Consider the following 17,764-nt stretch of genomic DNA (forward strand, 5'->3'; position numbering starts at 1 on the left):
TAGAAGTGAAAAACTTTGCCTCCCATTACCCAGAGCCGTCTATTTCCCTGACTGATGATTGCTTTATCCTTAAAGGTATGTCTACATTGCAGCTGGGAGTGAGCATCCCAGCCTAGGTAGACTGGCCTGCACTAACAGGGCTCAAGTTATCACGCTAATAATAGCAGTGTGGATGTTGCTGCACTGGTGCTAGCCACCTGATCAGGTGAGTCTGAGCTTGGGTGGCTAGCCTGAGCCTCTGCCAGTGCAGCAACATCCACGCTGCTATTTTTAGCATGATAGCTTGAGCCCTGTTAGCACAGGTCTGTCTACCTGGGCTGGGACTCTTGCTCCCAGCTGCAGTATAGACATACCCTCAGTGTCTAATCTTCTTATGACTCTTACTACTCTGCCTCAGTGACACCCTGTGGCAGTAAGCGCCTCAGGTTAATGCGTACAATGTGTCTGGGGAAAGTATTTCCGCTCGTCCATTTTTAATTGACCCCATGTCCCCTTCTTTCCATTACTTGTTCAGGGAGACCAAAGCAATCTCTTACTCTCTGCTCTTTTCCTCCTGGCAGACTTGGAGACCAGTTCTACAAAGAAGCCATCGAGCACTGCCGCAGCTACAACTCTCGGCTGTGCGCCGAGCGCAGCGTCCGCCTCCCCTTCCTGGATTCGCAGACTGGGGTAGCTCAGAACAACTGCTACATCTGGATGGAGAAGAGGCATCGGGGACCAGGTAGGCAGCATTCTGTGCATGTGTGTATGGAGCGCAGGCCGCTGAGCCCTCATGGGGTTTAATTACTAAAAACTCAAACCTGTTAAGGGCCACACACATAGGAGAAGTTGCCTAAACCTCCGGGCCTGGAGGGGATTCCCTTTGGTAACTGCAGAGAGCAGATCCTACTTATTCTTTCTATTGCTTGACATAGTTTCTAATGCTGCATCATCACAGCTCCTTTATTGCTATTGATCTGAGTTAGTTGCATAACAGAGGACCTCTACCCAAGAGAGCCTTGGAAATATTCTAAAAGAGGGAAGACTCTCTCACTAACCTGATTTCTCAATAGGAAACATACATTTAGGGAGAGTCTTATCTTCTGAAATTCACTTGTGATTAGAGCAGGGGACCAGGAGTCAAGAGATCTAGATTCTGTTCCCAGCCCTGCCTTAGACAGATCACTTGGTCTTCACCTCTGTGTCTCAGTTTTCCATCTATGAAAGGAGGATAAATGTTCTCGTAAATATGTTACAAAGGCAATATGGGCCTGATCCAAAGTCCACTGAAAAAGACCTCCATTGACTTCAATGGGCTTTCGATCAGGTTCTAATTCATTAATGTTTGTAGAACAGATTGAGATCCTCGCGTGGAAGTTAAAGTATTATTGTTGGGTCAACCCTAAGCACCCTACTGTAACAAAACTCCCACTGAAGCCATTGAGAATGTAGCCAGATGCATTATTTGTTGAGAGAATGGAATTTTTGACACTTTGATCTATGCCAAGTTTCCCCCCCCCCCCCCAATATTTGGGACAAAGACCCAAAATAAGAGGGAAACACCCAAAATTTACAGTGAAGGGTTGATTATCCAAGTGCCTTGGTGGGAAGTGTACACATTTATAAATAATTGGGGTTCTGGATAACTGACGTTCTCAGTTCAATAGACATTGGATGATATAGCTCTGTTTTGGATATTTGATGGTTGGATAATGGAGGTTGCACCCTCTCCTTAACTAATATGTGATTCATTTTAGAGCCAAAATAGCATTTTGTATAATTTGTGATTTATGGGTTTCCTTTTTGCGTAAATCATTTACAGTAAGCAAAAATGAAATCATACCAAGATGGCGGCGGCAGTGGTGGCGGTGGTGGTGGTGGTGGCCTGGGGCAGAAGAGGTAAATGTGGGTCTCTCATGAGGAATGCGATTTCTAATAAGGGACAGCATCTATGTGTGCAGTACTAGCGCCATGTCCTGCTTCTTTACTCTTGTGAGTAGTCCCATGGAAGTCAACGGGCCTACTTGTAGAAGTAAGGTGAGTGGGCTTTGGTTCTTGGGGTTTGCAGCTGTGGAGGGAGCAGACTGGTTATGTTCAGATAAAACTCCGTAGTGATGCTTTTGCAAATAAGAATAGTGGCAGGAAGCAGGTTGTGTTCCCTCATTTTAGCCCCACTTTTTTGCATGTGTTTCAGCAAATCTATCTAGGTGCTTAAATGGCTATAGAATCTGAATGTCTCAAGTGTTTAAGAAGAGAAATAACAATCTCTCACTCTTTCTTCCTTCCTAGCCTCTGGGAGAAATGTCTGGACTAGTTTCTAGCTCTTGGTTTCTGTGTGTGTTCATGTGCATTTTGTATGGGTGCAGGTTGAGGGAAAGCTAAGTCCAAGATGTGTTTTTGTGTCTAGTTTTATTTGTGGGGAGGTCCTTGGTCATTCTTATTTCTTGTGGTAGACAGTTCCACAGTCTTGGGATGGTGCAACCTGTTCTTTTCTCTGTGACTGGCCAGGTGGAATCATAGCTGGCCCAGGGGCATACGGAGGAAACAGTTCCTACATTCCATCAAATTCAGGGACTGGAATTTTCCCTGGCCATTTCACAGGGCACAGAATGGGGGAAGGCATCTTGCACTGTTCTCCACCTGCGCACCAGGACTCAGGGCTTGTGTGTACATAAATATTAACACAGAATAAGGTAGCATATGAATTTAAAGTAGATTAACTATTCCCAATTAATTCCATGTGTGGATGCTTTTATTCTGGAATAAGATTGCCTTATTCCAAATTAGTTTACTCCATTTTGGTAGTAGATTAAACTAATTCGGAATGAGGTGCTCTCATTCCAGGGTCAGAGCATCCACACATGGAATTCATGGGGAATGGCTATTCCAGCATAACACCTCCCGCCGCACCCCCACCCAATGTAAACAAGTCCTGAGGCTAGGGTTGGCCCTAATTAGTTAAACCTCACAATACCCAAAGTAAGACCAGCTCTAAGTAAAGGATACGTGGGAGTCACTTCACCGATCACTGAAATGCAGCCACTCCTGGTGTGGGATGTAGAAGCTGTGTTATTAGTGCACAGCAACACTACATTATCATTTAGGATAAGTTCTGAAGGAGGTAATACCTTATCCACTCGAAACTGCAGGGGGAGTTTGGGTAGGCAGAATGTAGTTACCTGAGCTGGAATTCGTCTAGGTCTCTGGGGACCTTCCTTCACGAAAAGTCTCATGGGATCTTTAGTGACCACTGTTGGTTTTGTTTCATCTGAAAGCTCCCTGTTCCAGGGAGATTATGCTTTGGCAAAACAAGCTAATTTTTGCTTCTTCTTGTTGTTGTTGTTAATGTATTTACCCCAAGAACTTCTGTTCCTGCAGCATCTGATTATGAGTGAGATACTGCTATTTTTATTGATTTGAACTCACTCACACACATAAGCAGGTATGCATTTATTATATGTAGAAGCCAGATGCTGGAGGGAGCATATGCTACAAGGATGGCACAAGGCAGCCTTGTACCAGACACACTTATGGGAGGAATCATTGTCTAGTGTTTAAAGCACAGGGCCAGGAGAGCTGGGTTCTTTGGCCAGGTTTGTCACTAACTCACTGTTATCTTGGGCAAATTTGTCGACCGTAGTCCTACTTGCATCACGGTGCCTCAGTTTCCCTGTCTATGAAATGGCGATAGTAGAGTTTCCCTTTCTCACAGGGCTGTGGTGAGGACTGATTAGTGGCAAGACATGTTTAGGTTAGAATTTAAATAGGCTGAAACCTCCTGTATCTGCATCAGCGACCAAACCCGAGGTCTTTTTTATTTAAACTATAATGATTTAGAAAGAAACCAAGAATCCCTCCTCCCCCATATTCGCTGTTCCTTGATGTGATTAGCTCATTTAGTGCTCCCTTGGGTCTCTCTGTACCATCCATCTCTTGTAGCCCCATTGTGACGGGACACAGCATCTATCTGTGGTGGGAGCATTGCCATTTCCAGGCTGCACATAGTGTGCTGTGGCAATATTAAACCAATGAGAATTCTCCACCAGCCACTCTGGTGTCTGGATTGTATGCACCCCTTTGCTTTGTTACTGGCCTTCACTTCCCCCATCTCTAACCTGAAGCAGGCAAACAGAAAAGATCCAGAACCTCCTTTCACTTACACAGGGTTTAAAAGGGGGAGAGGAGAGTCAGACGCCCCATGAATAAACTTGGTTTCTTACAGCCCTCTTGTAAAGGAGTCAGAAGGCTGCCTCTCGCGACACAGTTCAGGGTTAATTTCACACAATACTGCACATAACTCCCTCCCTCTTTTCCCTTCCTCCCCCAGCCTTTCACGCAAGCTTTGAATTATGACTCTCCTACACTAATGAGATAAACAACATAACTCACTGCAGGTCCTGCTATTTCCTCTATAAGCAAATGGTTGGAACCTTCTGTGGTTGCCCTATAAGGCACAGCAGTGCAAGACAACCCAGCAAGTACTAGAGAGGGCAAGAACTGTACATATTTTACCGTGGGCATAGGCAGAGTCAGAGTAGGGGAGGTAGGTTCAAAGCAGATGTAAAAGGCCCTCTCTTGCCACCTCCTCCACAAAAATGACCAAAGGTTCACACTTTACTTGTGTCATCATGTTGATAGATTGGTGGTCGGGGGGTGGGGGACAATGGTGTAAATCTTCCCTCTTGAAAATGGTATCAAACCTGTTTGGATCAAGTGAAAGTTTGTTTAGTGGCTGGCTGAACACTGCTGACCAGGGATTTATTGAATAGCAGAGGAGAGCTCCCCTCAAAAGGTTCATAGGGTCAGTTTGGAGGCCTGCAGGAGCTTATCTGAGTCCATCTGGTGTCGGATTGGGCTGGAGGCCTTCCTACAATATTTCTGGAACTTCCTGATTCCAGCTGAGTTTGTAGTATTTTGGTGTTTGTGATTCACCATCTTTGCTGGAGCCTAGAAGTGCCAATTTGTGAGAGACCGAGAAACAATAGAACCAAAGCTTTTTTTTTTTTTTTTTTTTTAGATTTGAAAAGTTAGGTTTTGGGTTAAAGCTCAGGTGCAGGATTTTACCCAGATCCCCCATCCCAAGGGGACAGGTCAAGGAGCCTGATTCTCCTCTCACACAATTTTTTACACCAGAGTAAGGCTGTGAATGCCCCTACACAGGGCATGTTTGTGGGAGGGTTAGAGTCCTTGTATGCTCCCCCACAACGACCCACAGCCAGTCACAATGTATACCTTAATAATAGCAATTTAAATACTAGTTAAGGTTTGTAAAGTGCCTGGAAGAAGTATGTCAAGCACTACGGAAGAGCTAGGTAATTCACAGTGTTTTTCCTTCCAAAGCCAGTCATAGACTATACACAACCCACTGAAATGCAGCATTCTCTGAGGTAGGGTGTTAACAACTGTTGCACTGCATAACAGGGAAGGGAAATTGTTGCTAAGACCACCTGAGCCAACCCCCATTCTTCCAGAAGGTGTCAATCCATGCAGGGCAGACAAGAACTTTATTTTCAGGATCTCCTCCAAAAGCCTCTCCCATCCCACAGTAAATTTCTTGATGCTCAGTTTATCTGCCTCAAGAGGATAAAGGGTGGCTCAACCCTGCTAGGATTTGAACTTTATTTTCTGGGAGTCTCCATATTTCAAACTGAAGACTTAGGCTGCACTTGCCAAATTTGATTTGCTTATTCTTTTGGGGTGAGCAACTGGGATGGCCCAGTTTTCACAAGTAAGTAGGGTGTCAGTTTTTTTCATTATCATCATCTGGTTTGGGGAGTAGATTTTGTTCCTGGTTTGGTGAATGTTCTTTGCTGTTATGCCAGGCTGGCTTAGACCGCTCAGCTATCACCATATGGTAGGATTGTTCTGCATTATTGACATGGGTTTGATATTGTCAAGTTGTTCAAAAATGACCATTTGTGTCCATGGTGTCAAAGCCATTCCCATCCTATCTATTATAATTCTTTTTTTTTTTTTTTTTTAATGTGGAGCTCTGGTTGCAGTGAACCCCTGCGCAGAGTGAAATATGTTAGTGAGACGTGTGGCTTCTCTGTAGGGCTGATTCTGCAAGATGCTGAGCTGCTTCTGGGATGCCGAATACCTTCAGTTGCCTGAGCTGCTTCTCACCTTGCAGGATTGAACCCTATAGTATGGTAATACTGGGTATGGAGAAACAGAGATGCTAGAGAAAATAATGGGGATTTACAAATGCAAATGTGACCACATTTATTTTTTGCTTTTAACCCACAGGACTGGCCCCAGGTCAGCTGTACACATATCCTGCTCGCTGCTGGCGCAAAAAGAGACGCTTACATCCTCCTGAGGACTCCAGGCTGAAGCTTCTGGAAATTAAACCTGGTACGTGTTTTGTATTTCTTTCTCACTTTCTCTCTCCTCTGTGTTGCATTCACTGAGGTGTCATGGATCAAGTGAAGACTGGCATACGCACAACACTGACGTTTAGTCTCTGGACTCTGTCTTTGCCTGTCTCCTTCTTTTTCTCTTTGAGATTTTATCAAGTCCATTGCATTATTCTTTTTTTAGAAAATAAAAGAAATACAAGTCTGCAGGCCAAATTCATCCCTGGCATAAGTGGGTGTAACTCTCATTGAAACCAACAGGAGCTGAACCCACTTACATGAATCTTGTCTTCCATTCATAAGGATATAACGGGACAAGTAGGTATCAGTTATCATAAGAACAGCCATACTGAGTCAGACCAAAGGTCCATCCAGCCCAGTATCCTGTCTTCCGACAGTGACCAATGCCAGGTGCCCCAGAGGAAATCAAGTGATCCATCCCCTGTCACCCATTCCCAGCTTCTGGCAAACTGAGGCTAGGGACACCATCCCTGCCCATCCTGGCTAAAAGCCATTTATGGACCTATCCTCCATGAACATATCTAGTTCTTTTTTGAACCCTGGTATAGTGACCTCCAAAGTGTTAGTAACATGAAGCTTCACTATGGCATCTGTTGTGAAATCTTTGCTAGGAAGAGGGGTGAGACCACTGATTTGTGTGCAGAATAGTGCATTGATAAGTTTATGTAGTGCCTAGCACAATAGGTGCTACTGCAATATAAATAGTTAATCATAACAGTTAGTGAGGATGTGGCACATTGTGTGTGTGTTTTAGTCCCCTCGATTTTCACCCTTGCTATCCTTGGTGCTCTTCCCCACCACTAAACTAATTTGAAATGGAGAGTCTGGATGCTGAATGAGTTATTGTAAAGCAGATGTGGAGGATCAGCAGCTGTGTCCGGTAGAGTGCAGTGTGGTGCATTCCTCGATGCAGTAAGTAATAAAGGCGTACTGTCTTTAGGGTCGTAAATGTATGAGAAAGAGGGAACACACTGGGAGCTGTATGTGGTTTTCAAGAGGAGAGACACAGCCAGTATAAAACACGCACACTCAACTAAAAATATAAATTAACAAAATATTAAAAAATGTTTGGCAGCAGAAGGTGTCTGGGAACTGAGTGGTGAGCAACAATACCAGGGAATTGGTTTTAGTGCAGTCATTTGTGGAGCAGGAGGTAGAAAAGATGCAGAGCCAAGTCTTGACTCCAGGGAGGTCAGAGGCAAAATTCTTGTTGACTTCAGTGAGACCAGGTTTTGGCTCATTATCCCCATGATAGCAGAGGTTACTAATAAGATGGGTAAAAGGAAGGAAATACTGTAATTGCCAAATAAGGGTTACAAACCGTGGACAAAATCAAGACCAGGGGACTGATCGTGATCTCACACCAGTGTAAAGGAGAAATTACTCTATTGTAATAAAATCATAATGATAATACAATATACTTTTGCACTGTATAGCACTTTTCATCTGTAGATGTCAAAAAAACAGGACCAGGTCTCAGCCAATTGCATTTGGTAATCGAAAAGGTTAATGATTAAAATAAATACATTCAATACAAGCCCCCTTTAGTGTGAAAGGCAATTGCATTAAAGTATTTTCTCTGTAATTTTTTAGTTCCATGCTAATGTGAACATTTCACAAAAATCTCTCTGATAATTAACAATGCTCTTAGTGTCCAGCGCTGTGCCTGTGGAATTTAGTTTGTGAAATATTTTCATTTAACAGTAATTATCGTCTTCACATCTTGTGATCTAACTCCTAAATAGCTGTTGCTACAGCAACCTTTGGACAACCACCTCTGTTTGGCCATTGTAGACTGGTACAGTTGCATGGGTAGCTGTAGTAAAATCATGTGATCAACAGTCTAACAATTTTTATGTTAATACTAATTATGAAAACCCAACCATTCTGTCACATAGACCATGCGGCAGAAATAAAGTACTACATAAGTTCATTTGCAGTAGCTACTTAAAGTGACAATATAGCCACCATTATCACTTTGTATTACCAGGCAATTATGAATTACACTAAATATTTATGACATTTAATTTCACATATGCTGGACTCCATCTTTCAATGGTACTTTCATATCTTAAGAAATAAGCATTAGGGCTCATGGAAATAAATCACTGCATCTGTGTATGAATGCACATGGATCTTTATAGGCAATCTATAGTGCCCTTCATCCAAACACTTCAAATCCTCTTACTGACATTACACCTGATCCTGAAGGTTGCTTATCATAGCCCAGGAGTTCAGTGCCTCTCAGGATTGGGGGCATTAAATGGACAGTCAAGTTAAAAATGATATATTTTCAAAAGACAGTTTTAGTATTTTTATTATTTATGTTCTGATAGGGGCTATAGACCCAACCAAGAGCTAGAGCCCCATTCTGCTAGGCACTGCACAACTACGTAGCAGGGAACTTACTCATACAGAGATTAAATGACTGGCCCATGGTCACACAATAGGTATGTGGCAAAGCCGGAAACTGAACCAAGAACAGAACCCACATCTCCTGAGTCCCAGTCCAGTGCCTTAGCCACAAGATCATCTTTGTCTCAATTTTCCTTACCTATGTTTCAAATAACATCCTTGATTATTAGAGCTGAAAAAAAAGTCAAATCTACTTTTCACTATGTAGACTGTTTCCTTTTAGCATTTCTCTCAGCTTGGCCAATTAAAATAGGTTAATAAGTTTCATCATTGGTTCCAGTCATTTTCTAGTCAGTTACACTCTTTGTTCTCAAACAGTAGTGCAAGACTGCAATGTTTCACTTACAAATGTCGGAGGGAAAAGTTTGTTTATAAAGTGTTTTAACTAACGTTTAAAAAAATCATGGAAACTGTAATGTATTCCATAATTGCCTTTGAGTTTCTGCTATATTATAAACCCTAAAATCTGCAAAAAGGATTATATTGGAATCAAAATTGGTAGGTTAGATCTGTGGCTAAATTAGAACATTTCTGTAAAAGTTAAAGTGAATTGAGCAAGGTGCACTGGAACTATGAGACCCTAAAAATTGTTGTTTATCAGAGTTCAAACCCCAGATATGTGCCTGCAGACTTAATTTCACCACAATGGTGTTTTTTGTGTAGGAATTGATCTCAGATTTTGTAAACATTATTGCAAATGCTAAATTTTGGCCCAAATTTGACCTGACAGCCAGAAGATGGTAATAACTTTGGATCTCTACTGACAGGGATTGGAATTGACCTAAAGGTGAGGAATTCCATAACCCATTACCAATCCATATTTTATTGGCAATATTCCCCCAAATCTTAAACTTAAAATATGTTTTTAAAATCTGCTTTTTATTCAACCACTTATGCATTTTTTTAAACAATGGAGGGTTTATTCGTAACATACTCTCCAATGCTTAAAAATAACATTTTTTTCTAGCGGATTTCTTTTTTCCTTTTCCATATGATAGTCATTGGTTCCAGCCAGCCCTTACGTTTTTTGCAGTATTTGAAATGAACCCTGCTTATCTCTGCTTACTTTCTTGTTTGGGCGTCTGTCTGCACAGATAACTGCTGCTGCAGGGCCAGCAGAGGGAGCAACAAATAACATGAGATTAGTGTGTGCAGGGCCTGACTCTGCTTTCACTTAAACAGATGTGAATTGGGAGTAACCCCATTGAAGTTAGTGGAGTTACATGAGTATAACACTTGTGTGAGAAGAATTAAGCCCATTATAAAAGCAGCAAAGAGTCCTGTGACACCTTATAGACTAACAGACGTTTTGGAGCATGAGCTTTCGTGGGTGAATACCCACTTCTCATGCATCTGAAGAAGTGAGTATTCACCCACGAAAGCTCATGCTCCAAAACGTCTGTTAGTCTATAAGGTGCCACAGGACTCTTTGGGTACGTCTATACTTACCTCCGGGTCCGGCGGTAAGCAATCAATCTTCTGGGATCGATTTATCGCGTCTTGTCTAGACGCGATAAATCGATCCCGGATCGATCCCGGAAGTGCTCGCCGTCGACGCCGGTACTCCTGCTCCGCGAGAGGAGTACGCGGAGTCGACGGGGGAGCCTGCCTGCCGCATCTGGACCCGCGGTAAGTTCGAACTAAGATACTTCGACTTCAGCTACGTTATTAACGTAGCTGAAGTTGCGTATCTTAGTTCGAAGTGGGGGGTTAGTGTGGACCAGACCTTTGCTGCTTTTACAGATCCAGACTAACACGGCTACCTCTTTGATACTTAAGCCCATTATGTATGTTGTATTTCTTTGTATAGATTTCTCTGTGACTTAAATGATTTATTTTTTTAAATGTATTTATTTATTTAGGGCAATCTCAGTGAAACTATGGCAGTTTTATGGTACAGTTAGGTCAAATGTTAGGTTTGGACAACTCACAGACGCATAGAAGAGACCATTACGATTATCTGGTCTGAACTCCTGCATAACACAGGCCATAGAATTTCACCCTGTAATTTCTGCATCAAGCCGACAACGTCTGGATGACCTAGAGAATATCTCAAAATTATCCCTTGATTTCCACCATCTGTTCTACGTACAGCACACGTGGTGGGGAGGACAAGCAGTGAAACATTTAACATTTTGAGGAATAGACTTTAATTTTCATCAAGTATTTTATAGCGTACAGTGCTGCATGCCAAAATAGAAGAGCAACAGATATAATGCACATTTGGATATAGTATACCCTGTGGTTGTACAGCATGTACACAGATATAATACTTTCTAGATCACTTTGGAGTGAAATTCAGCCTCATAGTCTGAGCACAAGACTGGGAACAGGAACTCCTGAAGTTTTTTGTTTTGTTTTGTTTTTTATTAGACCTGGTCAGAAAATTTCAAAATGTTTGAAATTAGTAAGCAAAATGGACCATTTATGTAGTTTTGTAGAATTTCTAACTGCTCAACTCCTCCTATTTTTTTTTTTCAATCGGTTCTAAGTCTGTTTGGAAAACATTGATGAAAAATGGATAAGAGGAAATTCATTGACATTTCCACCCCATTTTTGACCAGATTTAGCTTTTACCTGGACTAAAGTAAATATTGATTCCTCTTGTGCCCTTGGACAAGTCCCCGCAGCTCTGATTCAGCAAAGCACGTCAGCATGTAGATGACTAGTGAGTGCAAAAGCACTGCATAGTTGGAACTGTAAGCTCCTATTCTCCACTACTTCTGTCTCTAGTTTGTACTTAGCAGACAGTAGCCGCCACTGGGAAACATTTGTAACGCCCTTATCTTCATCCACCCAACCCTGGCAGAAGTTAGCAGCAGGGGGTTTACTCTAACTTTTGCCACAAGTGTAAACTGTGCTAGTGGGGGGGGGGTCTCCTTCCCCTTGACACATCCCCCTCCCCATCCCCTTATACACATCCTTAGCCCAGTCTACACTACCTCCACCATCTTCAGATCAGCAGAGATTCTCCCTCCAGAGGGGGAATTCTCCAGTCCAAATCTCTAGCCAGTTTGTTCACTTTGCTCTTCTTACATGCTGCAAAGTGAACTTGATGGACCAGAGAATCTGGCCCACAGCACTTTATACCCATGTGTGTACAAGAGTAAATGACTGCACAAGGTGCAATGCAGTGAAGAATGAAGTCCAAAACTTGCTACCTCAGTTTCTTGGTCAGTAAAATGGAGATGATAATACTTGTTTTATTTTATCTATGTTAGGGAAGTGTTGCAAGGTTAATTAATGAATATTTGTGAAGCACTTGGAGGTCTTTAAGTGAAAAGGACTATATAAATTAAAAGCATGTTGTTTGTCATGGGTTTTTAAACCACATTTTGGTCATCAACACACAGCCTTGCAAAACAGTCGTTCACTGTTTTGCAAGGCTTTTACTCTTGTAAAAGGGTTTTACTCTTGTAAAACCAGCCCAGGAGCAAAATCTGCTTATCTACCCTTACCAGGATGATGATGCAGAACAACTATTTAAACTCATTCATCCCAAAAAAAAAAAAAAAAAAAATCACTGCAGGTGACTGAATGAGTAGAATTTTGCAAGGCTGCATGAGCAGGGTAAATGTTGTAAAGACGGTTCTGATTTTGCCCAGTGTAACTCTTCTTGCTTTGCGCTGACCTTCTGTGAGCTGTGCATTGTGTGGCTACCAGGGCTGCCTAAGCTGTGATAACTTCCCCCCTAAGGGAATTAAAGCACGTACAGTCCTTGCTGGAAGCAGTTATCCTGTGATAAGCTGTAACTTCTTAGCCTTCTAATTCTAGCCTTCAAGGGCAGGACAGTGAGTGTGTAGTATTGCCCCAAATGGAATTTCATGATCTTGGATGTCTGAAAATCAAACATACCCATTTTTAGAGACGAGCAAATAATTCTTGGTGGATAATTTAGTCAGTAAAACTAAACCACTTTTTCTACTTGTGGACTATCTGCAAGTATATTGCTATTTTCTCAATTTGTCATTGGAATTTATGGGACTAACTTTTTGTCTCTTTCTCCCCCTTTCCTCTGTAGATAGAGCTGGACTAGTTCACGGCGAGTATTTGATACTTGCTATTTGAAATTACACTTGTGTTGGTTAGCTGTGATTGGTCTCATAAATCACAGGGTTTTGCTTCTATTTCTTGCCTGGATGAGCCAGCTCTTACAATTAGGAAAAGGGCTTCCTGAAGAAGCCACTGGGGCTTTGAATTTCTCAAGTGGCTTGATCCAAAGCCAATTGAAGTCAGACACGCGCTAACTGCAGTGTGCTGTGGATCAGGCCAATGCAAAAGTAGCAAATAATCAGGACATGGGAAATGTTAATTCTGTACCTTTCTGGGCCATCTAGGCCTTTCCCTGAGACACCATTCCTAGAAAATCTAGACCAGGTACAAAATGTGTGCAAAACCGTGGTAGTTTGGGGTAAAATTTTCCCAAGCACTCCAAGTCCCATTATCAAAAGTGAGGTAAGCACTCAGGAGCCTAAGTCCTATTGATTTTTCAAATAGGACTTAGGCTCCTAAACATTTTAGGTTGTTTTTTGAAAATGTTATCCAGTGGCCCTGATGCTGCAAATGCTTAAGCACATTCTTAACTGTAAGCAGATGAGCAGTCCTTTGGCTTCAATTAGATGATTTGCATGACTAAAGTAAAGCAGGTATTTACATGTTTGCCAGATCAGAGTGTGCAATTGAAGCACGTAGCTGACCCTGCATTTTTGCACGCACAATTATGTGTTTATGGGCCTCAAATGAATGACACATACTTTTTTAAATATAAAACAATTGTGTCTTCCTTGAGCTACACAAAAGCAAATTTGAAAGTTGTTAAAAGAAAAAACTGCAAAACCTGGAAATCAGAACAAAAAAGTACTGTGTGAGAAACTGCCATTAATTTGAACATATCTAATTTTTACATTTCTGTTTCCAAAGGGTTTTTTGTTTTATTTACTATTTGGAGATTGCTGGAAAGATACTATTCATCTTGAATGAGAGTGAAAGTTGTGTTGTGCTGAAATATGGATGACTCTGTTATATCTGGTAACAATGATCTGCCCAGCTTCAGACGCTTGAAAGGAGCTTGATTTTTCAGAAGATGAGTGAACAGAATTTTAGCACCCGTAGGGTCTCTCAAGTTGGGTCTCCAAAAACGGAAGCATCCAAACTTAATCACCGTTTTTAAAAAACAACAACTCTTGGCTAATTTGTTTGTTGTTGATTGGTTTTTTTTAATGTGGCTGGTGTGAGATTTGTGATGTCCTTAACTAGGAGTTTCCTTGCTGTTAAGTGTTTTTATTTTGTTAATGGTGTGTCAGATATGTACATTGTTTCCGCACAGTAACTTGAATTAGATTTGGATATAACTTTTCTGTTTCTGGAATTTCCCAGATTTTTAAAAATTATTATTTATTTCCCAGGTTTTAAAAATTTACATCTTTCACGTTTTCTCTTGCGTAGCTGAATAAAGCCATAAAGCCAGTTCCATGGGACACTCCAACTGCTTTGTGTCACTGGAGCAGAGCAAAGCAGTGAGAGCACATTGATCTGTAGAGGTCAGGTAGGAATCTGCCCCGTGCTTCTTTACATTTTAAATAAAGGGTCCGTAGCTACTGACCCATGTTCTCTGCCAAGTCTATTAACTTTGGAACTGTGACCTAGGTCCTGTGACTGGTGACAGAAAATGAAAGTTCAGTTTCTTGTAAGCACTCCCATGCGTCGCTCTCATTACAGAGAGGTTAACTGAGAAGATTATTAAATTGAAGGAATGAATGGCACTGGTGAAGCTAATAATGGCTTCTGCAGAACCCTTTGCCATGTAGAGCTTGATCCTGCAAAGTGCTGAGCAATTCTTTGGGAGCTGGCCTGGAGTGCCTAAGGCAGCTGGGTGTGGTAGCAGGTGCCTGGGATAGCTGGTGTAGGTGTGGGTGTGTGTGTTAACTGAGGTTGGACCTTGCCTGTGCATTCTCCCTACTTCCTTAAGTCCTCCTCCTCCTCTTGTTTCCCGCTGCCTGCAGCTTATCTGGCTGAGATCCAGCAGGAAGCAGAGAAGCTGCCTGGCATATTGCAGAGAAGGTGCCTCAGCACATACCTCTTAACCTCCCAAGGCTCAAATGTGGGATGCAGTGTGTGACGCAGACTCAGGGGTGCTGGAACAATTTTTATAGTGGGGGTGCTGCTGATGGAAACCATGGAAACTGTGTTGGTGTTTGTTATTACTATTTCAGGCCAGGGGGTGCGGCAGCACCTCTAGTTCCAGCACACATTCAGAATGAGAGAGATGAATTATTCCTTCTGGCAGTGTAAAATGGTGGGGATTCATTCCTTTAGTGTACAGGAAATAACTTTTTCCATAATGTTACTTTCACAATTATTTATTTCTGATGTAAGTAATTTTCAATTAAAAAAAAAAGGAGGGGGGATACCAAATATGTGTGGAATGTAGGTAACCTGAGGACTAAAATAGGGGAATCCCTTGAAATTAGGCCATTTGAGAGGTACTTCAGTGCTTCTTAGCAAAGGGGAGGAGCAACTCCAGAAGCCTAGTCTACATTAGGAAAGGTTTGCCTATAACTAGAAAACCCTCCTAGTGTAGATGCAGCTTATGCCAGCGAAGAACTCAGTGCTTTTGCCATTATAGCTTATTCTGGATCTCCCAAACAAAATAACCAAACCAGCAAAAGCACGTACCTGCATCTGCGCTAGGGCTTTAGCCTGTGTAAAAATGTCTTAAAAGAATTCTCCCCCAGCCAACATTGGTACACCCTCAAAAGCTTTAAGTGTAGAGGAATGCCTGTTACTCTTCTGGATGTAGGACATCCCAGCAAGGAGGTGTGTCAGGGCTGCCAAATGCCTGAGTGTCACATGAGATGAGTGATACATGCTCGCCCTGCTGAAGAAGATTCATCTACCTCTCAAAGTTTGTTCTCTTGAGCAACTTCTGCCTCACATGACACTTGAAGTCAGAAAACGTCCTGACAGTACAGGAGCCTGGTTCTTCTCTCATGCTACTCTTACACTGGTGTGACGCCATTGACTTTAATAATTATTCCTTATTTACATCAGTGTAATTTTGAGGACTGTTTGGCCCCAGCAGTTTCACAGTTCACTACCAATAAACAGCTGAGAGAGAATAACCAGGCTTCAAAATAATTTGGAATTTCGGCTAAATAAAATGGTCTAAAATAAACTTCTCTTTTCGTTGTTCTGCCTCTGGGCTAAGTCCTGCCAACACTGCTGTGCCCAGTGCTTACTACCATGAAGAGTCCCATTGGAAGACAATGGAGTTGCTCATGGTAGTAAGCAGTACGGGCCTGGCTCTCCACTGCTCTGCACCTTGTGTACTCATTTACGTTTTTGCAAATTGCTTGTAAAATGCTCTGGGCCTGATTTTCAGTTGCAGGAAGGCCACTTCATACCATTCTGGCAGTGTTAAAGGGGCCTTAAAGTGGCTCTAACTGTTGTTTACACTCTCTTTAAGGTGCCTTTAAAGGGGACTTTTTGTAAATGAAATTAAGCCCTCCCAGTCTGATCTGGCAGTGTGGTACCCCCCACTTGACACCGGTGTAAATAACTACTCAAGGTGCAAAGCAGTGGAGAATGGTGCCCTATGACTGGCAGTAAGGTCTGGAGGATTGAGCCCTGTGGCTCCAATCCTGCAAACATTTATACATGTGAGTATCTTTAGGCATGTGAGTAATCCCTGGTGTTCAGTGCATGCAAAAGTATGTGCAGGATCAAAACCTTAGGGCTCGATCCTGCAAGGTGCTGATCACTCTGGCCCCAACCCACCAAAGCACTGAAGCACATAAGTAACATAACGAATGTGAATAGTCCTGTTGAAATCAATGGAATTGCTGGGTCAGAGTATGAGTACTCAGCATTTTGTAGCATTTTGTACTGAACCCTCTAAAACTGAAGGACTACTAGACCAGGAATCCATGTACTACTCCTTGTATACTCACTTTTAATAAAGAAATTCTTAAAAGAATAAGAAAGAGATTGCGGAATGTCATTTTGTTCAATAATATGGCAATTTCATGTATTCAGTTTTATTAACTTCTTGGTATATGGCAAATGAAGTTGTTCTGTAGCTTGAAATACTATAACATTTATAGTGGATTATTTTTTCCAATGCATAATATAAAGGAATAAACAATAAATGTTAACATTAACGTCCAGTTCAAAATGTTACAAGCCAAGCTTGACATAGTTGCTGAGCTCAGTGAGAACTGGGTGATAATTTTCTCTCCACCATCCGTCCCCCCCCTTCTTCAGTGGACATTTTTAATCTGTCATTCTCATTCTCTGGGGTCAACATTTTACAGCCTCATAATCATCTTGTACCTGATGGATATTAAATATTTTTTTACTGGATTACAATTCATTTCAATATTCCCTGCATTTTGCATTTAAATGCATAATAAATACAAGTATTTTATGCGTCAGATTTCAGACACCACCAGTGTTTGCCTCTGAGCACATTGCCATTAATAATCTCCTTGGGGGAATGAGGGCAGGTGTGTACTGTGCATTGGGAGGGAGAAGGCATGTGTGTGGTTTCTTTTAAATGTCACCTCCCAGACCCAGATATCACTCTTATAATGCACTAGATTTGATTCCTCTTAAATGAAGTTGATAATTTAGGGCCAGATCCTAAATTGGTGTAAATGGATGTCACTCCAGCCAATAGAGCTGCATCCATTATATCATCTAAGGGTCTGGCCTTTAATGGGGTGGGTAGGGATGGAAACTTTACTCCTCCTCCTTGAGGGAAATGAATGACTTCTAAATATAGGTATAGGCACCTAGATGCTACTGGGATGGATGCCTTAGAAACACATATAATAATAATGAATACCCTGTGTAGGACCTATGGATCTACTGAGAAGACCTTTAAAAAGACCAACAACCAACCAACTTGTGTTATTGGAAGAAAAGCCAGTGTTCACAAATGTGGGTCATACTGTCAGGCATCTAAACCCACACTTAGACGGGAGGTGGCT

General features: G+C 42.0%; 1 protein-coding gene across 1 annotated transcript in view; it reads left to right on the forward strand.

The window, feature by feature from the left end:
• The window catches only part of DPF3 (double PHD fingers 3), a 200,691-nt gene that overhangs the window by 87,787 nt on the left and 95,140 nt on the right, over positions 1-17,764 (forward strand). Inside the window, exons 2-3 of the mRNA XM_065402481.1 lie at positions 561-721; positions 6,229-6,336. Of these exons, the coding sequence (XP_065258553.1) occupies positions 561-721; positions 6,229-6,336 (269 nt within the window). The remainder of the gene's footprint in view (positions 1-560; positions 722-6,228; positions 6,337-17,764) is intronic.

Source organism: Emys orbicularis, chromosome 4 (assembly GCF_028017835.1).
Source record: "Emys orbicularis isolate rEmyOrb1 chromosome 4, rEmyOrb1.hap1, whole genome shotgun sequence".
Taxonomy (NCBI): Eukaryota; Metazoa; Chordata; order Testudines; family Emydidae; genus Emys; species Emys orbicularis.